The following is a 16,573-nucleotide window of genomic DNA, read 5'->3' as shown; positions in this document are numbered from 1 at the left end:
TTAATCATCACTTAATCAATGAATTAGTTTACTCTTAGCATAACTATTTTTGACAAACTCTAGTTTTGCTCACAACCCAAGATTTTTCGCACTCAGTTTTGCAAGGTCATAGAAGGCGCATTTACAGTCCTTAACTCATTAATGACTAATCAATGTAAATATTGAAAAAACATCCAAAGATGGTCAATATCATTGATGTGACATTATCCAAATCAGAAAAAAAAAAATTGTCCCTGAGGTGAAATTGTGGGACATTGGGAATTGGGGATCCTGCCCTCACTCTGATAGCCGTCTATAGTTTTTGGGATGAAGAAAGGGGAAAAAAAAAAATCCTAGTATGTTGTGGTTCTGAAATTGTAGATTCTCAGACTCCTCGGATTGGCATCTTTCACCTTAAACCTTCCAGGTAAATACTATCATTCTTGGAGATTCAAAACCACAATAGCCTGTCACTCATTGTGTAGTGTTTCTTATCCCAAAGAGTTTTTTTTAATGCATTGTGACTGTGAATATGCTTGGTTGACTTCGCAGTTCTGCAAAGATTTATGGATGAAATGCTTTTTTTGTAGTTTTATAGGAATTGCGTAGTTCTGCTGGTAATGGTTGCTGTGGTCTCTGTGCCTGTTTACTGAGACAGAATATTGATTCAGTCCTCAAGGGACATGGTCATATCCTTGACAGTTCACCTATTGTTATGTTAATACAACATCCCTGTATAACCAATGACTGAATGTGTTTGTTCATGGCAGAATTGAAAATGTTTCTCTCTATGGTGCTTTGAACTTTTAACCCTAATAAAATGATCTAGCCTAAAACATGTTTGTTGTTGAAACCAACCATATCAAGACTAAAAATGCATTTAGGATTATTCCTTTCCTCTGTTGTAAAATATTTAAACACCTAGCAGATAACATTATAAAAGAAGAATTTATGTAATATCTATCAAACTGCATAAATGTGTAGACATTATTTTGGGTCCTATATTTACTAAATAAAAAAAAGGGTAAAATATAGGACATAACACCTTGATTAATATATACTAATATCTCTCTCTATATATATCTATACATGTAATGGTGGCCATGGCTGTTACAGCATATTAGAGAATCATTTCACAGTAAAGGTGGTGTCCAGATTGATAGACTTCCCCTGTGAGCACAGACACACAGGCAAAGCAGCCATTCAGCAGTGGGATGGATCCTGACTACTAAAGAGGAAGGCAGAGAGAGAGAGAGACAGAGAGAGAGAGAAATGGGGGAGTGGTGGGAGAGCGAGGAGGCGAAAAAGAGAGTGAAAGGCTCCACACGGCAGAATATAAATTTCTATGTTAACAGGACTAAAGCTGGAGGTCTCGAAAGCGTGTTTAGTGCTTTTGCAGGCTTGGGGTAGCCATGAAGCATCAAGAGGTGGTGTTCCCTATTAACTAAGGATTTGCACAAATAAGGAAGTAGAACCCGTGGAAGCTGTGAACACCGGTTGTCAAGCACAGTGGTGGCTGTTGGAGGTCTCTGACCCTCTCATTTTCATTTCTGGAAGAAAAGAGAAGAGCAAAAGAAACACAAGAGTACAGGAAAGGTGGCAGCGAGGGACCCGTGAGCCATTTCTCTCTTTATTACCTCCATTCACAAAACCATCGCATCCCATTATCACAGCGATGTAAAGGCATTCTCTCCGATTGGATGAGGAAGGGTCCCATTGACTGTTGAGGCTTAGCACCTCTCCAAATGCTAGCCCTTTTCATTGCCATCCCCCCTCATCTTGTGCCTCTATCATTACGCCTGTGATTTTCTCTGTTCTTCTCTCATTGTTGTCCCTTGTATTCTTGTCTCTTGTCACACCACTCAGGAATCAGGAGGCATTGCATTGTGATAGAAGTGGGTGTTTCTGGAGCTGTCATTGTGTTTGGTGCCGCTACAAAGGACAAGTGAGCAGGGACTGCGAGACAGTTTTGGAGATAATAAGAAAACAGCTTCAAAGAAAAAAGGAGGACTTGGGACAACAGGAACATCTAACAACCTTTGGAACGTGAATCGTGATGAAAAGAAAAATGTTGGGGACTGACAACCTTTTCAATGTAGCTATTTATTGAGACCATCACCACTTCTTGAGAGAATTTAGAGGCAGTGTGCCAGACCAGCACTGCCGTTTGGATTCTCCTCCTGCTGTTGCTAAGCAAACTCTCTAACCTGAAGTTCTTGTGGAGACAGTGTTGAGCATCACTCTATCATCATGAAAGGAAGCTCAGAGGAAAGCATTGAAAGCATCAGACCATCCAACCTGCAAGCTTTTGCGAACATATCCACATTACATGGCATGAGTCATATATTTGCCTATGGGCACATGACATTTCGTCGGTTCCTCTGGACTCTTTCATTCCTTGGTTCCCTATGCCTATTGCTCTTGGTGTGCATGGATCGAGTGTCATACTACCTAGAATACCCTCACGTCACCAAACTGGATGAGGTAGCAGCAACTAACCTCACCTTCCCCGCTGTCACCTTCTGTAACCTCAACGAATTTCGCTTTTCCAAAATCACCAGAAATGACCTCTATCATGTAGGGGAGCTTCTGGCCCTCCTAAATAATAACTATCAAATAGCCAACCCCCACTTGGCTGAGCCTGAAGTTCTGGCTGCCCTTAAGGATAAGGCAAATTTCCAGAACTTCAAACCAAAATTATTCAACATGACTGATTTCTATAACCGCACAGGTCATGACATCGGTGACATGCTACTGCAGTGCACATTTCGAGGAGAGGATTGCTACCCTGTGAACTTCTCCACAGTAAGTACCCCTTCATCTCTATTACGTCTAATCACCCCTTCTTTTGTGCTTAAACCACTCTGCACTGAATTTTGGTGTTATTTGGTCTTTTTTTGTTTTTGTTGTGTTGTGTAGTGGACATTTTCATGCTTGAGGTCCTCAGGTGAAATGCAAAGAGGTTCTTTCATTTTGATTGATATCATGAAAAGTGAACTGAAACATCATGTTGAAGCTGTTTAATTTATCACTTTACTTATTGTGTATCTTTTTGGGATGATTTAAGTGAGCACATGCACTTTTTTTTTGCATATCTGAGTGATGTTTCAATTGTTTGATTAAGTCATCAGACCAAGGATCTGGGACAATTAATGCTTAGTGAGGTGGTCTGGGTCACACTGCTGTATGGTTGGAGATGTTTCTCTTAGGTATTTGAATTGATGCTCATTAGAGGCAAAGTCATATTTATTATGTATGTCAATGTGGGAAAACCAAAACAAATCATATGCTCCTCGGGGAAAAAAAACATTACATAATTCTGTTTGTGATGAGTTTTCAGAAGATATATACCTCATCTTTGTAAGCAATATATTCTACGAAGCAGAGATCTAACAGGTACATGTGGGAGCATGTAACAAAAATTTTATTAAATTGTCGTACTGTAGCTGTGCTATGGTATGCACACAAAGTGTCTTTACATTTGAACAAACACACAATTACTCAAATAGTATTGCCAGGCCATACTGCCCTGTGTGCAATATTCACAGTAATTTCACCACAATTTTTCATTTGATTTAGTGACATCTTCAATATTGCTAATATGTTAAGTTTGTTTTCATGGTTTCACCACATTTTGCTTTATATGTGAGAAATCTATAGACAACAAAAAGTTAAAGCTTTCTCTCACACAAGGTACATGTATTGGTTGCATAGTAACAATGAGAAAAATGTACAGTCCAGTGTATGAAAAAAACTGGTTTTTAATCACCTTAATATTCTCTTTTTAGAATATGTTCATATTTCCCAAATGTGTTTTCTAAAAGACCTCCCACCATTCAGTGTCAAGGCTTGGGCTTCACTGAATTTGATTATGAAAATTCTTTGTGATTTATTTATTTATTTATTTTTTTATAGCAGCTCTTAAAGAACCTCCAACTTTCGGCAATTTTTAATGATGGAATCTTTTGTTTATCAATGCTGTTCTTGGTGGAGGGACAAAATCCTGGACTAATTTGATATAGCCCTCTTTTGTTTCCCTCTCATTTTATACAACAAACTAGCTTACTTGCTGAAGTTTGTACCATATATCAAAGTTGCATGCATGTTGAAATCCTGCCGCCCGTTCGCTGTAAGTCATTCTCTGATTCTCTTCTGAAATCACAATATAGGGAAAAATTCCTGTTTTCTGTTTAGAAGCAGCAGTGAAGCTCTTACTGAAGTTGTTTCATTGTTTGACAGAGAAAAATCCTCTTGGTAGAACTAGCCAATAGATTCATGCCGCATCTTAAGCAGGATGGATTTAGCGGTCCAGCGAACTGCATCAGTACACCTGGCCATCAACTGCCTCTGGAGTTGAACATTCTGTTGTTGCATGTTTTTACCTGGAATGTTTGAAGCATTTAAATGCCTTAACTGACATACTCACATAGCCTTTTGTGACCACCATGGCTTACACACTAATGGAGGAACCAAAGTTCACAACCTCCTCCACCATGTTTATTATAAATGCTCCAAAGAAAACACAAAATGGGAAAATATATACCAAATTGCTTTGTTGCAAGTTCTGTCCAAATGTTGTTTTTCTTTTAAAGCACAAAATCACCATTCATTGTCAGTATTCTGATTTTTTTTTTTTTTTTTTTTTGTTAAGATGACCAATGACTACTACAGGAAACTTTCAATTATTCAAATATCCCCACAGACATAAAGAGAGGAAGATTTACAATGCAAAGGACTGTTGGCGTGATGAGGTTTGACCTTGAATAAATGAAGGAAGAATTCCATTAAGTCTAGTGATGCAGTTGGGATACAAAGCGTTGAAAATGTTTTGCATTGCAATGAATGGGAAGTCAAAGGGCATGTGTTTAAAATTTATAGCTTTAATCTCTGCATGTGATTTTATGGAAGTAAAATCATGAAAAAAAATTAAAAATTCTGTCAATTGTAAGTATCTTTTGCATTGGTTAGCCAAAGGGTAAAAGAAATACAAACAACCAAAAAAATCAAACTGAACAACAGGAGAGGGCAAGGATCTGTAGGGAAGTAAAAAGATCCAACCCTGTCGGAAAAGCCCAAAACAAACAACCAAACACGAAGATAAATAAAACTATACAAGCTGGATTTTTTTTTTTCCTTAAATTTGGTCAGTAAGACTTATATGGGCTAGATACAAGTACAACACAGACAACCGTATTAAACCAGTGTTTATTTAAACAAAAGGGATGGGGGGGGGCATATTTTCTGTGTGACTTACAACACAGCTGGTGACATTAGGTGACATTCAAACTGACCATTTGAAGTCATCCAACTTTAGAATTTTAGGTATTTTTTAGGTTTACATCAGTGTACATCCTATAATCTCCTAATGTCAAAATGATTGAACACAAGGAGCATAACCTGTTTGATATTTATCAAAGTATTCTTTGCAGTCTTAGAAGAGTTAAAATATTATTCAGGAAATCTTGCCAAAGCCTCTTACAGCCCTTAATATAATGGCAATCCCATTGTTAACCATAACTAATGAGGATTAAACAGGTTTTAATTTATTTTATATATATTTTTTTAAATCTACAATCCGCTATGGCACGATTTTAATTTAACTTACCATGGCTCTATATTCTTCTGCAGGTGGTCAAGGTGAAATTACAGTGTTCCTTTAATAGAAATGACGTGCGTTAATATTGATAGAAGTTTTGACATCTACCTGTTTAGCTTTGCAAGTCTTTAGTTACAAGAATTGCAGTTGTGTAAGCACCAAAGGCTGCGGTTATCATAATCTGATAGTGCTTATGTTCACCTCAGCTGTTGATGGGTAATGACATGTCCTTCAGGGCTACATTTCTGTCCATTTTTTACAGTGTGTAAACTCAGGATTCATCCCCCCATTTTGCTGAAGCTCAATCTTTAAAATGTGTGTTGTCTTTCATCTTATCAAGATGACAGCAAGTGCCAAGGGGCCGAAACATGGCTACAACTGAAATGAGGCTGGTCAACAGAGATTTCACTGTAAGGTAGAGATACTCAATCTCGATCTCTCCCTCTCGCACTTCTGTGATACTAAAGACAAACCCATATCAGAAACCTTGATTGTTTTTTTCATCATTGGCTTAACACAGGCTCATATCCCCAAACAGTGTAGTATAATACACTTGATCTACAGTCATAATCTCATTTGTTGAGCAGGTTGTTTTGTTAACACTAGGGCGGCTGAGTTGGCAGGGTGTGATATCACAGTTGAGCAGATGGTGATGCAGATTCTGTTAATAATGATAATGATTCAGTGATAGAAATCTGTAAAAATATTTGTCCCAATTGTTGGATAAACTGCTGTGTTGGTGAATACCATTTTAACAAAAGACCTTTGCCATGGAAGACAATTTTACATAAACACAATTGTAACAATGAATATTCATTTTGGTTGCAAACTATACATGTAGAGCAGAGTTTGGAAAATGCAACCAGCTGGAGCAAGGTGTGAAGACAACTTTGTCAAATTACCACCTTACAAATGTACAGTGACAAATATTTTGATGTCAGAGTTATCACGGTTTTAATATTATTGATTAAATTATTGATTAGAGTTGCTTTAATGTTAAATTCAGATGTTTTTCCTTCCACAAATTGGACCCTTTGAACTGGGTCAAATGCACATCTTAGTTAATATCACCTATCATTACAACATACTTACACTCTGGAAATACATTTTGACCTTAATACACATGCAAACATGTAGAGGTACACAATTACAATATGTGACACCACTTCATAAATGGCTTCACAACAAATTTATATAACAAGAGTCAAACACAAATTTTAAAAGACCAAATCACCTATGGAACCTAATTTTAAGGCAGTAGTAGTCTTATATTTTTATAAATAATTTATATAATTTAAGAGCTTTGAGCTACAACAGTGAGTAAAACAGTATAAAAAATGAATTTGTATTATTAACAAATAGTGGTTCCTTGGCAACATAATTGAACATAAAGGTCAGTAACACTGACACATAACATTTAGGGATACAGAATGAGACGATGTACTTTACAAACCACTTCACCTGAAAGAGATATAATCATGAAATTACCGCGGAGAACAAGTCTGTCCCGAGATTCCAAATGGCAGGAACATGGAGTCCTAAGATTTGCATCAATATAGCTTACAAGTGAAGAAAATAAAAGTCAGAAATGAATGGATGACTGAACCTTCACAGAGAAATGGGAAAATTAATTTAAAAAAAAAAAACAACTTTTTAATAAATGTTCAATCTTTTTTTTCTCACTTTGAAAAGATACTGCCCCCCCCCGACTCACCCTCTGTCCCAATGGCATCAAAAGCAAAGTATAGAGCAATACCTGTGTAGTAATAATATTACTTAGATATGTGATTTTGGTGAAATTTGGATAAAAGATACTGCGTAAATAGTTGTGAAAACTGTAGCAATCAAAGTATAATGGCAAATTTAAGTGATTTGAAAGGCTCCCATGATGGGCCATCAGAATGCTGCTCACAGAGCCACTTAAAGAACATTGCAATTCTTTTTTTACATAAATGTCACTGGGTCCTGGCCAGGGACTCTGACAGTATACACATTGCAAGCTCAATTCAAATTGAACAGTCAGGCATACTGAGACACAAACACACTGAAACACATATGTTTTTTTTTTTTTTTTTTTATCATTTAGAATTAACAGGTTCTGGTAAATGCAGGTTCCAGTGCTCGTTACCAAATTAAAGATTCAATTATATTAGGAAACTCCACTTAGGTCATTAGAACCGAAGAAGCCTCATTGATGATGGCTGAAACGTCTTCAAGTAAAGAAATTCAAATCCAGTTGCCACGACTCAATTTCAACAAGAATTCACCATGACTTGGATGACTTAGAACCTCCACAGACATCTAATGAAAGAGTTTTTTTGTTTCAAATTGTGTCATTGCAACTGGACTTCAGTTTTTGTTGTTTTTTGTTTATTTTGAAAATGTTTCACCTCTCATTCGAGGAGCTTCTTCAGTACTAGATGATGATGCTTCCAAAATTTGACAATGACAGTGCATGACCTGGCCAACTCTAAACTGTCATAGACACATAATTGAAATGTCACCTATTTGTTAGAGACCACTGTTACAGATAATGGTTAGTTTTAAGGTAAAAACTTGAAGTAAATACTTCTTGTAAATCTTTAGTTTGGCTGGCATTGCTTAATATATTTCTGAAATATGATATTTATAATTTAATCCTGTCACCTTACTGGTACACAGTCTGTGTAGGGACCCAAGGATAGATGCATAAAACAAAATTATACATCCATGTTGTTTAGAAGCACAATTAAAGAAGTGGGTATCATTTTTTTACTATAACTTGCTCATGGATGAAATTTAAGCAAAGCCTTAAATATTTGCTCAAAGTGGAAAACATATGCCATAAATAACTGGTATTAACCAACTTTCACATTGCACACTTTAAAGTCAGACAACTACCTCAAAAATTACTGCTTCTCAGTCTGGACCTTTGAAAACCTTGTGAATTTAGGGGAAGGAAGAGCCTATGCAAAATATTATTTCCTATGATTGCTATCTTATAACAGCACAGTTGTATACTGATTTCAGATGTGAAATGCTCTTACTGGTAATTTGTTCTCAAACAACGGATTCAGGTTTACAATATGAAGACTGTAAGAAGCCATATATCAGACTTTGGTTTTGACTTTTTCTTGGTGAAACAAAACTAAATATTAATCGTAATTACCTATCATCTTAAAAGAATGTAAAAAAAAAAATTGCTCTCATGGAAATGGTCTTATTCAAGGTATTGTCTTTATTTCAGACAATGAGCAAGAAAAAACATTAGATGTTTAATCTATAATCTATGCAATAATTAACAAAACCTGAAGGTAATTTAAACAACCTTTAGGAAAATACACTCAAGCACATTTTTTCACCTATATTGTTGAAATGATTTTTATAACATTTAAAACAGAAGATAAAGCAGTGATGTATTTTTTCAGAACTAAATAAGGGTGAAATGCCCTTAAGTGGACAAAAATCAAGTCCTGTTGCCACGACAAGATGTGGACAAGAATTTACTGTGACGTGGATGACTGAAACCTCCATACTAAAATTCCATTCTCCATGTGATAGAAATCGACAGACACATCACCTCAAAGAGTGACTCAGCTTTTAAAAATCAAAACACAAGATTACCAAAATAACATTAAGAAATTTCATGGCTCATTACTTCCCTGTTTGGCTTTGACTTTGCATGAGATTTTTAATTTGTTTTTGATCAGCACTACTGGTACTTCAAATTAAGTAATCACACAGTAATTTGCCCAAGACTGCCACAAAAGGTATGTTAAATGTAAAATTTCAAATCAAATTTTATTCAAATTCATTATCACAAAGTCAGCTAGCTGTGGTAGTGGTGTTGGAAAATAAAAATGCTTCTGTATTCATCCAGTTGTTGCATTTCGCACTATGGAATAGCATGACTGGGTTTTTTTTTTTTTAAATCAAGGCAACAGCGACACAATGAGTAGAAAAATCACTGAGTGATTCGGTTTTTCTATCCACATGTTCACAATGTTTAATAAATTCACATCAGTATTTTTGTACCAAACTTGAGAACGATTTGTTTGATCCCTTTCATTATAATTCATGCATCCATTAAATGCAATAGAGACAAGTATTGTTTCATCTGTCATTAAATTGATTGTGACCTGCCTTTCATCACTCTATAGAGCCAGCAGTGTTTCATTTAGTGACTTTGGGGCTTTGGTTATTTGTTTTTGTTCCAGAAAATCTCATTGTATTTGTGGAGGCTAAATTGTAATCATACCCTGTATTTTAAAGCTCCAAAGGGCACTGGTCTAGTTTGCTTGTGCAAAAACAACAGGCACTGATACAATTCTTGTAGGAGAAATAATTGCGAAGGGATAAGAAAGTTATTTTCCTTTCCTAAAACTGTAAATATTTTATCATCTTAATGATAAACTTTCAAGTTGTTTGTGTGCTTTCTAGCTTTCATAGCACTGTAGCTCTCCTCACTGTCCTTAATGAAAGGAAGAAGCAAGATGATGGGTCAGCTCACGGTGTTCTTCTGATTATGGTTTCTGTGAGATGTAAATGGTTTTTTTTTTATGCTTTGATGCAGGGACTTTAATAATAACTATTGTTAATTTGTTTTTGAGCATCAAGATTTTCCATTAGACATAGGCAAATCCAAAACAATCAAAGTGTTTCTATGCTCTTCTAATCTGGATTTCTGCTACATGATACATTTTCAGTTGCAGGAGTGATCAAGCTCAAAGTTGTAGAATCCACCTGGTCACTGGGTCAAACAGAGTTCACAGTTTCTAGCATTGATGAAATGCATCAAAACTCTTCCACAGTTTGCCAATTTCACTATTGCTGCACTACATAAAATGTCAGTATGTGCCTGACTTTAAATTCTACTTGTTTTTTTTTCTCTTTCAACCTGTCTACATTTGCTTTTGGTTATACTTTATGTTGAATGAGAATCTGTACAAAAAGATCAAGTAGAAAATCTGTCAAATGCGATAGGGATGTGATTAGATTTAGAAACCTTTTTTCGTACTCTGCCTTTATCCTAATAACTCCAAGTTATCAAAGAATATCGCCAAAGGGAAAGTCACGGCTTTGACAAGGGGGCACATTGTCTGGTCTTTGAAAACCCATTGGATCATAATTATTTTTGTCTCCCTTTCATTGGCCCAAACACGTCTTTTTACCTTCCAGTTGAAACAACTGATTTTTGCAACAAAGTCAAACAAATCAACAATTCTGCTTCAGGCAGTATCATCTTTTTTCTGATGTCTGAAACGTAAGCATTTAGCAGAATTACACAGGGGTTTAAATATTTGTTGACAAACAAGCGATTCTTTACATATGATTTAGCCAATTGCTGCCAAGCACAGTGTTGAACAAAAAAAAACAATCAATTATAAGTATTTTGTCTTTGTGATAACTATGGCAGCATCACCAGTCAAGTACTTCATCAGAGAAAAAGCCATTTGCCATTAAAGGTATATTCATTAATTTCAATCTGATTCTTATCATAATTTGAAGTTAAATTAAATCTAGTACTTTCTTACATTTGGTCAGTCTGTTTCCATGGTAGTTGTCCATGAGAAATGCTCCCATGCAGTTATCTCAAATTGCATTAAAACACGTTGAGCGCAATTCTCAACTCATCTAACCATCTCCTGGGGTGCAATAGCACTCTTATGTGTTTAAAGCTGGGAGATATGCAAACAGAAGAACTGTACCCGCTTCAATTTTGTTCTCCGTTTCCACGAACATCCTCTTGTGCTGCACACAGTGGATTACTGGAATGGGGTAATGTTGGAGTAAAAAACTCCGACATTACCTGAAAATAAGGGATGCACTATTCAGTTAGAGAAATAAGTTTGATTTATGGCATCACATGCACACACAATTCGTAAAGACAGTCACGAAAGAAACTTGATGATTATATAGAACATTTAACAGATTTTGACAATGTTACAGACAAAAAAATAAATAAAGCAAAACACCCTTCCCTACAAATAGAATAGAAATTAAGAAAATTAAAATAAGACAAAAACAACTGGTGATTGCCTTAGCCAAACAGAGTGATTGTCCTCAACCCAGTGCACGCCCCTCCTTTCCCCTTATTTTATATGAATTTACAATATCTGAAGTGCTTTTGCGGGAGTGCTACAGCCTCACGAAGGACTCTGGTTTGATTCTTACCAGGGGACCTATCTGTGTGGAGTTTACATTTTCTCCCCATGTCTGCATGGGTTTTCTCCAGGGTCTCCGGTTTCCTACCACAGTCCAAAAGCATGCAGGTTGAGTTGAAAAAAAATGGGAAAAAGTGCCCCATGAATGAATGGTTGATTGTCTATATATGTGGCCCTGTGATTGACTGGCGACCAGTCCAGGGTGTACCCCACCTCTTGCCTGATGTCAGCTGGGACCCTGAATGCAGGATAAGTGGAAGAAGATGGAGGGATGGATGAAGTGGCTTTAAAGGGCAGATAAAACAATAAAAGCATAGAGTCTGAAACATTTCTGTCTTTTTTTAAAACTGTGATCAGTGGGTATGTTGGACATTCTGTGTATCAAAATAACTAAAAATTACATGTCCTTGCTTACTCGTGTTTTAATAATGCATGTATGTGGCTAATGTTAGTTTCTTGGGCAAACTAATGATGGAGCCATAATCTGTCAACTATAAGACATTCTAATTTATTAGCCTTTTCGGTCTTCATTTGTGGCAGATACTTATTAATACTTTGCACTCACTTGGGACTCATTAAGTCTCTAGAACCAGAGGAAATGAAATAGTTATTTCATGGTGGACTTGAATGTCACCAGTAACATATTTTAGGAATGTAAAGTGTCCGTTTTGCTGTGTGTTTGCTGGACTGTGAGTCGTGTGGACACTGTAATGGCTAATTTGTTTTTACTGTCAGAACCCTTGAAATTACTTGATTGCCTGCCAAGATGAATATTCAAATGTTAGTCAGAGCTGGGTGTAATTTAAATGGACAACAGTTATATTTATCAATAGGTTTGGGTGGGTTTCTAATGGGGGGAGGTCAGAAGTAGGCATTAGGTCATTTTCTCTCTCTCCCCTTCTCTCTTAGCCTGCACGCCACTGCTAATATTAAGAAAGGGCCAAGTATAATATGTCTTTGGCAACATTGGGTCGGTCTTAAACTTTGCACTGGGTATGATAACAGCAATCCAACACTGCTGAAAATTTTAATACTTTCCATTAAGCGGTTGTGAAGAGGACATTTCCGCCATTCCACAACAGATAATCACGCGACGTCACAATGCAATGCGACAGTACTGCATTCTAGCATTGGATTATCTGTAAATTTAATGACCTGACTTTGAATATGTTGGTTTGATACATGTGAAGAGGTGTGATGACTCATCTAGTTTGCATTTTCTTTAACTGTGCTAATTTCAAATTGTCTTTATTCTGCAGCACAGTTTGTACCTCCTGTCTCCTGTCCCCACCTCTGCATCTGCAGATTACTAAACCTCTCCCTCTCCTGACTAAAAGTAAAATGTGAAAATTAAGCAGTCTAAATTGGTGCGTAAAAGCATAAAGTGAGTCATATCTCTCACAAAGTGCTATCTGAAATGTCAGAAATGTGCAGAACAGGCAAATACTGACAATGCATGACAAATAGATTGAGCATGTACCGGAGTAGGAGTAGTGGTTAAACATACCAAGGCTGTTGTTGTAGGATACGGTATGATTATACTGAAAAAGTGGGTTCTTGGTATCATGATAGTAACCTCTTTCTGATTCAATTCCCCATCAAAATATAAACTAAATGATAAAGAGCTACTGAGGGCTCTGAACATTTTTGATGTACAAATTAAAACATACGTATTAAATCTGGCTATGTATTTTGAAATATTCAGTTTTTCGTTGTATCAGTATCTTTTTTTTCATCTCATTGCTTAGTAACTTATTTTTTTAAAGCACTTCACAATGCATTATAGTTGTATGAAAGGTTCCATGAAAATGCTCACGGTCATTATTTTTACACACTATCATACTCCCAGCAAGCCTATAGGAATCGGTTATCTGTCAGTAGCATATGATGTTACCCCCCTTGAGTGGCGACAGTGAAGCACAAAATACACGTAGAATAATTTTCTATTTTGTTTGATTCGACCTGTGTGTTTGAATTCCTCGAGTTATCCCAGCCAGAGAAGCTGCCTGAATGTTTTGTAGACTCATCCAGTGAGTTTTGGGTGTCTCGCAAATTTGGCAAGTTGTTTGAGCTGAATCACAGGAAAATGGATGCTTAAAGCAGAGGCTTCAAAATGTTTAACTTCACAGATTATGATTTAAATCAAAGCTAGGAAAGCGCATTTGGGAAGCATACTTTTTTCATATGGGCTTATAAGGCATGGATGTGTTTGCAGTTTAATTTAGTTGGTTTCAATTAGTACTTATATCAATTGCTATTTGTAGTTTAAGTGCATTTTGTTCTTGGATAAATGGGTTGTATTTACACTATAAATCCTAAATATAATAAATAATTGTGTCATGCACACTTTTGTGATTGATAGAGTGTAGGCCATAATGGTCAAGGGAGACGTTAGACATCATCTACATGATTCAACAAAATGTAAACAAAATGGTCAGATTCGTCTTTGGAGTTTGCAGTGAAAATGGAGAGATTCAATTTGTTGAGGTTTTTGACAGCATTAGTTATCTTTATCATTATTCATTAAAATAAACACTACATGCAGTCTACATGCACTACATCAGTCTACATGCTGATGTGTGAATACTTAAGTTTTGCATTGAAATGCTCTTGTAAATTTTTGAATGTCTTTATTTGCTGCCTCTGTAAACATGAAAATTATGTTGTCTTGCATTTACTGTATGCATTCCACAAGTACAGCAGTTAAAGGATTTATGCACCAGGGAGAGCTAAGGGTTTTTCTTTCTCTCTCCTAGTCCCTGTCTCCATCACATCCCCTTTTCATCAGCTCTCTCTTCCTCTCCATCCATCTCATATGCACCAATAAAGTTTATTAGGAGTCTCCATGTATTGTAACCATAAGGGAACATTTGTATCTTAATACACTTCACGTCAAAACCCTGAAACAGCAGTTCTTATCCAAAAACGATTGCTTCGGTGGGCTAACTGCTTTCTAGAGGCTGGTTGTGAAAGACATGCTACAGAGATGTAATATCTTGATAATTTCTGTGATTTAATGATCCTTCTGAAATTGCTTTTTTGTAAATTTTTATATGCAGCTGCCATAGGGTGACCAGTCTGGTCAAGATAGAAGTAGAATTTTTTTCAGTGTATCAATCTGTTTACATCACTTTAAGGATGCTGCCATGAGCCAAATGAGACATGTTTTTCTTCAGTGGTGCCATGGGAGGCCTCCCTGCAGTTAAGTCAATGTCTTACTCACTGTGCTTAGTCAGGCTGAACATGCCGGAGGCAGATCACTCTCTGGCTGCATATAAATTAAAGCATATAGCCATGTCCATGTTTTATTATCTGCTGTGCCACTGAATGATTTTTAAAAGTCTTACAGAGTGATGTTACTTTTTCACAGAGGCCAATAACAAGTGCAGCCTCCTAAAGCTGAGACTGAGAAATGATCAATGGCATGAATGATGGAAAGTGTTGCAGTTGAATGAATGATCAGTGACTCACTACATTACTCATTTTATTTATTAATTGTTTGACATAAGCAGAAAAACTAAACAAAAAGTGCCAGTAGGGCTCTTGATAAAACATTTTGCGGATTACAAACTCCTTATCACCGTGCATGCCAATGACAACTTACGTGAATGGTTTCAATATTTAATTAACTCCGGAAACCGCTTAGATGAAGACGAACTTATAATTCCACTGAAAATATTCACCACACATGCTGACATTTCATTGACAGAAAGATTGCCACTGACAGTTTGATGTTTATGCAAACGGGGGACAGGCTTTGCTTCCTCCTACAAAATTGAATGGAATATGATCCCTCGCTTACCCAAATTACCTAAATTTTGCTCCATCCAATAGCTTACTAATCATTGTGAATGTATGAAATGATATGATTCATGAAAATGGAGACAAAAGACAAACAGAATGGTATAAAGATTAGAAAATGAAGTAGAATGTTTAATAAGTAACACAGCTTGTATTTCTCTGCAATGACATGCCAGAAAGGATTCTGTAAAAGGGTTATCATTGGAACATTGTGGTTTTTGGCATTGTTTGTACACACAAGTGTCAAAACAAAATCAGAGTACCATATGTGCAAAACAGAATGGACATCAATCTACCTATTGTGGTATTTGCTCTCTATAATTTCTCGAACAAATTTATTGTAACCCCATGTAGCAAAAGGAATGTGTTATATTCACGGTGCATTTCATTAATCTTTGTTTGGCCTGCTAATCTAAATTGCGAGTGGAGACGGGTTTAAGATTTAGATCATAATATCTTAATGAACTCTGTGGGTCCGATAATTGTCCGTGGTTGACATGACTGATAGGAAAAAGAACAATTAAATACAAGTAATATTTGAGTGTTGTTTTTCTGAAGTCCTGTTTGTTGTAATACAGAACATTTTGGACAGAATTAAAATTTACTTTCGATTTCATTTGATTCATAATTGTTCACAGTTTATCAGCTGTTAAATTGTTTATTTTACGTAACTAATTCGAAAATATTAATCATTTAGTTCAACCCTTGCTGCAATACACATACAGGGTTTCAAAACAACAGCTGTGGTGAATCGACTGCTATTGGACTATCGACTATTGTTGCCTAAAAAGCATCTAAAAAGAAATTCTAATTCTTTAAACTTTAATAAGGAGGATTTTTTTTGTTGTATGCATAATAAAGCAGCTAACAAGAATGGTTGCAGAGCAGTGGTCATTGTTATCTATCTTATTAGACTTGTGCTGTTTTTAATTTTTGCTCCTTGTTATCAGAGGCAGTTCTCCTCTGTCCTCTTTTAGCCTTTGCTGCAAACAATAATGTATTTGCTTTCACTTTGGTGAAGAGAATTTCATTCAGACTCCACCTCCTTCATCAA

At 36.3% G+C, this 16,573-nt stretch overlaps 1 protein-coding gene across 4 annotated transcripts in view; it reads left to right on the top strand.

The window, feature by feature from the left end:
• Nucleotides 1–1,337: 1,337 nt before the first annotated feature.
• The window catches only part of asic1c (acid-sensing (proton-gated) ion channel 1c), a 91,379-nt gene continuing 76,143 nt past the window's right edge, over nucleotides 1,338–16,573 (top strand). For all 4 annotated transcript variants that reach the window (XM_086172282.1, XM_086172286.1, XM_086172283.1 and 1 more), the window contains exons 1-2: nucleotides 1,338–1,592; nucleotides 1,846–2,784. In XM_086172282.1, coding sequence (XP_086028408.1) covers nucleotides 2,230–2,784 — 555 coding nt within the window. In that variant the 5' untranslated portion in view covers nucleotides 1,338–1,592; nucleotides 1,846–2,229. The remainder of the gene's footprint in view (nucleotides 1,593–1,845; nucleotides 2,785–16,573) is intronic.

The sequence above is a fragment of the Fistularia commersonii genome, chromosome 25, assembly GCF_037954325.1.
Source record: "Fistularia commersonii isolate RoL2024-O1a breed Wild chromosome 25, RoL_Fcom_v1.0, whole genome shotgun sequence".
In the NCBI taxonomy this organism is placed as follows: domain Eukaryota; kingdom Metazoa; phylum Chordata; class Actinopteri; order Syngnathiformes; family Fistulariidae; genus Fistularia; species Fistularia commersonii.
The sequence above is the reverse complement of the archived record's forward strand: the minus strand, read 5'-3'. Positions and strand labels throughout refer to the sequence as shown.